The 10,104-nt window shown below is 33.3% G+C and overlaps 1 protein-coding gene across 1 annotated transcript; it reads left to right on the top strand.

Annotated features, from left to right (window-relative positions):
* Nucleotides 1-6,274: 6,274 nt before the first annotated feature.
* Nucleotides 6,275-7,262, top strand: LOC110921557. The gene is made up of 2 exons (XM_022165900.2): nt 6,275-6,623; nt 7,027-7,262. The coding sequence occupies exons 1-2, from the start codon at nt 6,433-6,435 to the stop codon at nt 7,142-7,144; spliced, it is 309 nt and encodes a 102-aa protein (XP_022021592.1). The 5' UTR covers nt 6,275-6,432; the 3' UTR covers nt 7,145-7,262.
* The last annotated feature ends 2,842 nt before the right edge of the window (nt 7,263-10,104 follow it).

Below are 10,104 nucleotides of genomic sequence, written 5' to 3'. Positions count from 1 at the left end.
TAATTGGGATGATTATGTTACCTACCTGACTGAAATGGATGCTGGAAAGCTCAATGATCCTACCTCTTATAATGAAGCCATTAGCAGTGATCAGTCTTCTGAATGGAACAAAGAAATGATTGATGAGCTTGAATCCATGAACAAAAATGACGTTTGGGATTTGGTAGAATTATCCAACGGTGTCAAACCTGTAGGATGTAAATGGGTGTTCAACGAAACTGGATCCGAATGGGAACGTTGAACGCTATAAAGCGAGATTGGTTGCAAAGGGCTACACTCAGAAAGAGGGAATTGATTATCAAGAGACATTTTCACCTGTCTCTCGTAAAGATTCATTAAGGATCGTTATGGCCCTAGTAGCTCATTTTGATTTAGAGCTGCATCAGATGGACGTCAAAACTGCTTTCCTTAACGGAGACTTAGACGAAGATGTTTACATGAAACAACCTGAAGGCTTTAAACCTGAAGGTCAAGAGCATCTAGTCTGTAAGTTGAAGAAATCCATTTACGGGTTAAAACAAGCATCACGTCAATGGTACCTCAAGTTTGATGAAGTCATGAAGAGACAAGGTTTTATGAAGAATCAAGTGTATCAATGCACCTACCTCAAGATGAGTGGGAGTAACTTTACTATACTTGTCCTTTATGTAGATGATATTCTATTGGCAAGTAATAGTTTAGACATGTTGCATGAGTCGAAGCGGTTACTCTCGCATAACTTCGACATGAAGGATCTCGGAGATGCTTCTTACGTCATTGGCATCGAAATTCACGAGATAGACACAAAGGGATCTTAGGATTGTCTCAAAAGACTTACATAGATCGTGTCCTTACACGTTACAACATGCAACAGTGCAAACCCTCAGTCGCTCCTGTAGTTAAGGGAGATGTTTTCGGTTCATTCTAGTGTCCGACAACAGAGGTTGAAAAGGAGCAAATGAGCCAGATACCTTACGCGTCAGTAGTCGGGAGCATGATGTATGCTCAAGTCTGTACTCGCCCAGATATCGCTTATATTGCTGGAATGCTAGGCCGTTATCAGACTAATCCTGGCCTAGATCACTGGAAAGCAGCTAAGAAGGTCCTTAGATATCTGCAAGGGACGAAAGACTATAAACTGATTTATAGAAGAAGTGATCACTTAGAAGTGGTAGGTTATTCTGATTCTGACTTTGCCAAATGCAAAGATGACAAGAAATCCACTTCGGGCTACATCTTTATGTTAGCAGGCGGACCTATCTCATGGAAGAGTCATAAACAACAGTTCACTACAACTTCCACTATGATGGCAGAATACATTGCTGTTTACAACGCAACCTGTCATGGAATGTTGCTTAGAAATCTGATCACTGGACTCAAAATCGTTAATTCCATTTCTAGACCATTGAAGCTTTATTGTGATAACTCAGCTGCCGTTAGTTTCTCGAACAGTAACAGTTCGACTGGAGCTGGTTTATATCTCGATACAAAATATTTGTTCGTACGTGAACGAGTTGAGGAAAATAATCTTTGTATTGAGTATATTAGTACTAAAGATATGCTTGCGGATCCGATGACTAAAGGTCTCCCACCTAAAGTTTTCGAAGAACATGTATCGAATATGGGACTTACTAAAGACCTTATTTAATGGCATATTGTACTAGCTTATGTTTTAATTGATAAAATTTCCTCAGTTTGATTTTGTATGTCTCTAACGTATGTTCTGCCGGTGTAATGACATATAGACAAATATAAATACAAATCAGACGCTAAAGGGAATCATAACTATTAGGTTTTAAATTGAGGCTATTGTATGACTAATGGGGGTCCTGAGTCGAATGATGATTCAACGGCTGTATTTCTCTGCTATAGTTCTTGGTTTAAGGCTAAAATGAGTGTTAACTCCTGGCCAGGCTCATCTAATACTCATGATAAATGATTACTCGGCTAAGTGGGAGAATGTGAGATTAAATATATTATTATTATTATTATAATATTTAATCTTGTAGCCATTATATTCATTTATATTATATAGATCAAAATATATTAATAACCTATTAATAATTAGTTGGTAATTGTTGATGGACCATATTACCCTCATTAACTAATTGGGTTTCCTCTTGGGTGTATATATAAGGAGATTATTAGAGAGTTTAAGGGTTACACAAGTTTGACAATTACACAAACCCTAACAACACATAACATCATATTCTCGGCTCTCTCTCCCAACCGAATCCTTCCCTTGTTTCGGTTTTATCACCATCATAATCTTACACCCTAAGGAGGAACCAGATCATCCTGACAACTGACAAGTATGTCAAACTCAATGGCTGCATCTCTGACTGGATTCTCTGCTGGCATGTCTGCTGTAACAGGTATGTTATTCATGTTTCCATTATGTTTAAACAGAACTGATCAACAATAACAACTCATATGTGTCCTTCTTAAATAACTTGGTTTTATGATAAAATGGTTTATGTTAAAGAGTGATAGAAATTTGTTCATTTTTAACGGTGGGGTTAAATTTGTTCATCTTTCTGGAATACAAACTAATTGATTTTTCAGGTTTTAATAATTATTTTAACTAAGTTGTGTTAATCCATGAGTAATAATGATTAGAAATAATTAATGTGGTCACATGTTGGATTAACTTTAAGTGGAAACAAGCATGATGATCATTAGTTTGAAACACAATTTGATGACCAAGATACTTGTGTGGAACATGTGGATGTGATATGGTTATGATTGTGGCTTGTAACAAGAAACCAAACCGAAGGGAAGTTCATTTGTTTTATAGCGTTAATTAGTGGAGTATCAAAGTGAACAAGAATTAACTAGAACAAATAAATAGATAAAGTAGTAAGCAAAAAAGGGAAAAGGCTGCATATATTCGGCTAAAAGGGTCTAGGCTAAATTCCATTTTCTTAAAGGTGGTCCAGGACTTTTTATTCGTGGTCCTTATAAAAAGTTATGGGATTGCGATAGGATTACATGGTTAAAAGGCATTATATACACACATACATATTAAAATATATATATATATATATATATATATATATATATATATATTGCAGTTGTTTTCTAGGAGTTTATTTATAATGAAAAATTAGTCTTTAAGTCTTTCGTGTTAGAGTGATAACATAAAACCGTGTCACTTGCTAATGCTATACCACCGTCAGCTATCAGTAACACCGAAAAAGCTCATAAAACTAAAGAAATAAAAAACGAAAAAAACTAAAACTGAACGAAAAGTAGACGTAAAAGCGTTCCACACACGTCAGGTGCGGCGTGCTAATGCGTAGAAATTAGACCAAAACGTAAAACATAGAAAAGAATAACAAAGTGATCTATGGTAACCATTAAACGAGGAAAATAGATGTAAAAACTTTGAACCACACACGCATGTTGCACCGATGCGGCGTGTTAATGCACAAAACTTAGACTGAAATGTAAAAATGTTGAATCATACACACACACGTTATACCATGTTAACTCGCAAAATTTTGATCGAAAGTAAAATAAAAAGTTTATAAAAGAAGAAAAGTATAAGGGAAAAAATCTGAAAGTGAAAAGGTATATAGGTGAAAAATGAATAATGCTAAAATATCAGGGTTAAAATAAAAAATAAATAAATTAGTTTTATTAGTTCATTAGAATTGATAAGATTTGTGTGATTTAATTTTTTCTATTTGAACTTATGAATTTATTATATAATTGGTTTTATGTACGATTCAATATGCCATATATATATCTAATCTAAGTATAGTGTGAGATTCGTTGGGAAACACTAAAAAAATAGAGAAATGAGGAATAGTGCATTTAACATATTAAGTATATCTTAAAAATTCAACTTAACATGTTGAAAATCATTTTTTTTAATTATTTTTTCAGCCCTTTTTCTTATAAATACATGTAGAGGAAGCTATTCCAATAAAAAAAAATTTAACCCTTTTTACTTGTTTTTTACACTTTTTTTTATATTTTTAGTTTTTAAATTTTTTTATTAAAAAGGCTTCTACATGTATTTGTAAGAAAAAACACCGAAAACAAAAATTTTTAAAAAAATGATTTTTAACATGTTAAATGCCCGGTTCTCCGGTTCCCCACCTTTTTAGTGTTTCCAATAAACCTTCCCCTCTAAGTATATAGAGTTAATTACATAGTTAGTCTCTGTAGTTTGCACAAAATAACATACTTAGGTACTAATAGTTTAAAATCACCTTCTAGCGTATTAACTTTTCATTTTGTAACGTTTGAAGGTATTAACTTCTAGGGTATTAACATAGTTAGTCCCTATGGTTTGCACAAAATAACATACTTAGGTACTAATAGAATGTGATTTTAAACCTACAAATAACGTTAATACCTTCAAACGTTACAAAATGAAAAGTTAATACCCTAGAATGTGATTTTAAACTATTAGCACCTAACTATGTTACTTTATACAAATCACAGGGACTAACTATGTAATTAACTCAAGTATATATTACATATTCTAGATCTAATAATATAAATAATAAGTTTTGTAAACCACATAAAATTTGGTTTTCTCACCTCTTTTTCCTATTAAATATTAGATGCCACATGTCGGCTTCTAATGAATTATAGATTCTGAGAAATGTATGACATGTTATTTTAAATAAATATTTTCAAAAATCATTTATTCAACATATGTAATACACATGTCTCTAACTTACTTAATTAATATTATAAAGAGTAAATTACAGAAAACGTCATTTATGTTTATAACTGATTGCAACGTGTGTCCTTTAGCTTCAAAAATTACAAGAATTGTACTATATGTATAAAAAACCTTGTAGGTCACACCTTTTGCCCTTAATACTTTTAACGTTAAATCTTTAAATCTGATCACATGGACCCAACATGAGGGTATTTTGGCTATTTTACCATAGAAAAAATTACACCGTTGGTCCTTATGGTTTTTGCCAAATTTCAATTTTTGGGTACTAATAATTATTTGTTGCAAAATCAAGTAATTAACTTTCTAATTTGTCAGAATGTTGAGTACTAAGGCCAAACCTTGTTAACTTTTTTTATTAATAAAATGACTAAAATGCCCTTTAATAAATAGAGAGCCGTTTTTAATTAGTTATATTTGACTAAAATAATTTTAATTTTTATATATATTTATATTTATATTTATATTTTTTAGAGTTAGTTACACGGTTAGTCCATGTGGTTTATGAAAAATAACAACCCCAGGTACTAATAGTTCAAAATAACAATCTAAGGTTTTAACTTTTGATTTTGTAACAACCTAGGGCCTTAAGGCTAACGATTGTTAAATACTAACTAAAAACTTAGGGTATTTTTGTCAATTAAGAACTTAGTACCCAATCTTGTTACTTTGGAGAAACCACGGGTACTAACCTCGCAACTAACTCTGATAGTATTTAAGACATAAATTTTATTTTTTTTCTCTTTTTCTTTAACTAAATTTTTTTATTTAACTAAAAATATAAAAAAATGAGGACAACCCAAAGCACGCTAATTTATAAAATCACAATGGTTAATATGAGTTATAAAAAACTTCTTGAAACTATGGAATAAGTCGCTTTTAGTTCTAAGCTTTTTACATATAATTCAATTTCAGTAAACAAAAAAAAAGGTTATATCCATCAAGAACTAAATTCAACTTTATTAAAAAAACTACACATCGTTGATCAAAAAGTTTAGTTTGAAGGTGGTCATCAAACAATATTTATTCAACACTTTATATCCATCAAGAACTAAATTCTCATGTGCATGGTGGTCACAAAAAATGGTTGGATGGTTCAATGGCACGGTGGTGGTTCGATGGTTAGGTAGTGGTGCGACAGTACTGAATAATCATAATGTGTATCTATTTTTTATTTGATTAACTTTATTTTTCTCTTTATTAAATAAATTATGTCAACGTATAGATAAAAAATAAATGTCACCTAAGATAGTTTACCTCTTAATCTCATTCAGGTTAATTATATAGGATTAGCAAATAAAATAAACTTTAATGAGTTAATTCAAAACAATCTTTTTTTATGAGTGGCCTAATTGAAACACTTCTAAAACTTGGTTATCATTTTGTGAAATATTCCCGTTAATTTACTTGTAAGCTAATTACGGAAGTGGCTTCAAATTAGCTTTACGTATAATTATTTAAAAAATGGTTTACTTACATAATTAAAAAGGTTTAATTAAATTTATATAATCTTATAATGAAATGTCGGTGCATTGACAAAATTACTATATCTGCCCTCACTCAACCAACCAAATTACAAAACTGCCCTAATTCTCTTCTCTCTTCTATCTAAACCTAATCCAAGCTTCGGATTCCTCGCTTCGCACCAACAATGGTGGCAGGAAAGCAAGGAGAATTGATGGTTCATACATCACAGGATTTCATCAACAACGACCCAATCAAACAGTTGCAAACCAAGTACAAAGAGTTTGAGAATGGTTTCAAGGGTTGGCTCGCCAAACAATCTTTACCCGTTGAAGCCGCTATCGTCACCCTCACTAGCGCCGCCTAGGGTGCCGCCATCGGTGGTATCATGGGTACTCTCACCACCGACGTCGCCGCCTCTGCTCCGCCTCCCGCCGCCTCCCTTAATCCACAGGCTATGGCCTCTTTCCAGCAAGCCCAGGTTAAATTTCAATTTTTATGTGTTTAGAATTTTGATATAAGAAAATCTTTGAATTGAATTGTGTACGTATGTGTATAATGATTCAACTATTTGAGCACATCATGTAAATGTTGTACATTTGGTTAGTATTCATCTCAGATTTAAGATAAAGAACTGAACAATCGGCGCCGAGAATTTCCCAACCATACACAGCCGTTCACTATCCACAGCCCTAACACCTTAGGTGTTTACCATATGATTGTTTATTAATTTGAGTTTCTATCTACTGAATGTCATGTTCCTACTAAATTATTACTTTTAGAATAGCTTATGAATATTATATCACTTAAAGTAAGTTAATATCCCCTAATTAATTGTGTATGGGTCTGATTTGGTTATATTTGTCTTTACTTTTGGTGTGTAGGATTGGTTATAGCATAATCTCAGATGTTGAGACAATGGGGCTCATAACCCGGGAGAGGTTTCTGATATATCCAACACAATTACCTTTAGGTAATGTGAACTTACTAGAATCCAGGTAATGTATACGCCTGCATATTAAGCTTTGTACATGTTCAATGGACTTATATGCATACATGTTTGTATTGTTAGTCGTTGGATAACAGAAGTAAATGGTTTACAAAATTGTGTTATTGTTCATTTTGAACCCAGTTTGCTACACATTGTTTGTTACACATACACATAAACAGCACCAAAATCAATCAACCTTTGGCATTGTAACTTGCTGCCGCAATTTTACAAAGATGGAAGACATTTTGACTTGGAATAATATGTTTCGATTCGATGGTATTTAACTCAAGTTAGTTTGTGTTTAAACCAGCTGCAACGATTAACTGGTACGTTTTCTTTATCTTTTATTCGGTTCAACTTTTGATGTAAATTTTGATGCAACCACCTATCTACGTTTCGAGTTAGAATACGTTTTATGTAGAAATTGTTGAGCTAAAATAGAATCTGTTTTTATTCGATGGTATAAGTTCCCGTTACCCTATGTTTCAACGTAAGTTTAGTTCGTAATTAGTCGGGTACGCCGCCGCAACGCGCGGCGGGTATAAATACTAGTAATAAGAGAAAAAGAAAAATTGTGGTTTGTATATTACTAGAGTTAATTTTGTGGTTAGTCCATGTGGTTTCTCCAAAGTTAAAGGTTGGGTACTAAGTTCTCAGTTAGTTTTTAACGGCCGTTAGCCTAAAGGCCCTAGGATGTTATAAAATCAAAAGTTATAACCTTAGATTGTTACTTTGAACTATTAGTACCTGAGGTTGTTATTTTCCATAAACCACAGGGACTAACGGTGTAATTAACTATATTTTTTATATTTTTCTGTTTTATTTATATTTGTTTATAAAATTATATGGATTTGAAGTTTATTAATTATAAACTTTGAGTTTATATATAATATTATTTAGATTAAGGTAAAAAGTTTATTTTACTATTATATTATTATATATAAACTCAAAGTTTATAAATAAAAGAGTTAATTACATAGTTAGTCCTTGTGGTTTGCACAAAGTAACATACTTAGGTACTAATAGTTTAAAATCACATTCTAGGGTATTAACTTTTCATTTTGTAATGTTTGGAGGTATTAACGTTATTTATAGGTTTAAAATCACATTCTATTAGTACCTAAGTATGTTATTTTGTGCAAACCACCGGGACTAACTATGTTAATACCCTAGAAGTTAATACCTCCAAACGTTACAAAATGAAAAGTTAATACCCTAGAATGTGATTTTAAACTATTAGTACCTAAGTATGTTACTTTGTGCAAACCAGAGGGATTAACTATGTAATTAACTCTAAAAATCCATTTAATTTTATAAAAAATATAAATAAAACAGAAAAATATAAAAATATAAATATAAATAAATCTTTAAATTATTTTAGTCAAATATAATTAATTTAAAAATAGACTCTCTAGATGTTAAAGGGCATTTTAGTCATTTTAGTGAGACTTAACAAAAAAAGTTAATAAAGTTTAGCCTTAGTACTCAACATTATGACAAGATTTGGCCTTAGTACTCAACATTGTAACAAATTAGGACATTAATACCTGATTTTGAAACAAAAAACTATTAATACCCGAGATTGAAATTTAGCAGAAACCACAAGGACCAATGGTGTAATTTTTTCTTTACCATGTATACATAATAAATACATACCCCCCTCTCTAGCTCTCTCTCAACTCTTTTTCTCACTTTCTATGTTCTAGTGCCACCACCACTACCCGACCAGACCACCACATGCCCCCACAAGCCACCACCACCTCTTGTAACCACCACAAAAACCACGAAATCTAACAACCACCTAACCCTTACTACCACCAAATCCGACAACCATCGCACTACCCCCAACAGACCCCCCCCCCCTAAATCACCATTCACACCCCTCCCCCCCCCCAAATCCAACAACCACCGTCTCTAGTTTTTCTGATCTAACAACTTCAACTCCAACGCAAACCACATCTACATCTCGCAGGACCTCTTTCTCTCAACACCGGAACCTACCCTCTTCGTCATCCCTGATTCTCCATGTCCAACTTCTCAACCTCGGTTTTAGCAAATTGAAGGTATTGCCGGAATTCACCCTCTTCGTCATCTGTAAACTTGCAAGAACCTCTTGCTAAGAAAAACCCCACGCAAGAACTCATTGCAACTACCCGTCTATTTCAGATCTATTAGGAAGATGGTGATTGGTTAGGGTATTTCAGATCTAATAGGATAGGTTTTCGCGTCGATTAGGATCTTGATAAAAAGATAAGGGGTATTGGTGGTCAATGGCAGGTGGTGATAGGTTGTACTGGCAACGGGTAGAAAAAGGGGTGGGTTTCGGTGGAAGGGCAGGGGTGGGAGTGGTCGGTAGCAGGTGGTGGTGGTAAGGATGGAGGGTGTGGGATAAAGCCCCTAGGGGCTTTATCACGCCACGTCGGATCCACGTCAGCTAGGGGGCTTTATCGCGCCTTCCCTTAACTTGCAGGGTATGGGATAAAGCCCCCATCATCATTACCTAATTATTTTTTTATTTAAATTTAATCATTATTTAATTTTGATATATTAATTTATAACTCATAATTTAAATAATAAAAATAAAATGCCATAATTTTAATAAAAAATACAATGTCATAATTAAAATTAAAAAAATACAATGTCATAATTAAAATAAAAAAATACAAAGTCACTCGTCGTCTTCGTTGTCTCCTCCTTGTTCACGATAAAACCATAGGTGCTCGGTCAGATCAGCTCGAAGGTTATGGTGTGTGTTCCTGTCACGTATCTTCGATCGGCTAACTTCTTTTTCAGCGTATCTTAGTAGTGGGTTCGTCGGTTGGTTACTTTCATCATAACTTTCTCCACAAAACGCTCTACCCGAGTCCTCCAATATCATGTTATGCAAAATGATGCACATATACATGACGTTTCTCATTTTACTTTTTTCAAGTATCCTCGACGGCTGACCATCTATTTTTTTAACACACCG

This window comes from Helianthus annuus, chromosome 17 (assembly GCF_002127325.2).
Source record: "Helianthus annuus cultivar XRQ/B chromosome 17, HanXRQr2.0-SUNRISE, whole genome shotgun sequence".
Lineage (NCBI taxonomy): Eukaryota > Viridiplantae > Streptophyta > Magnoliopsida > Asterales > Asteraceae > Helianthus > Helianthus annuus.
This window is presented reverse-complemented; position numbering and strand designations above follow the sequence as displayed.

What these genes read in the sequence shown, in the direction of transcription:
- LOC110921557 (XM_022165900.2), top strand. Translation starts at nt 6,433, where the DNA reads ATGGTTTCAAGGGTTGGCTCGCCAAACAATCTTTACCCGTTGAAGCCG. An exon ending in CCTCTTTCCAGCAAGCCCAG is followed by an intron (nt 6,624 to 7,026) that starts GTTAAATTTCAA and finishes TTTGGTGTGTAG; the next exon opens with GATTGGTTATAGCATAATCT.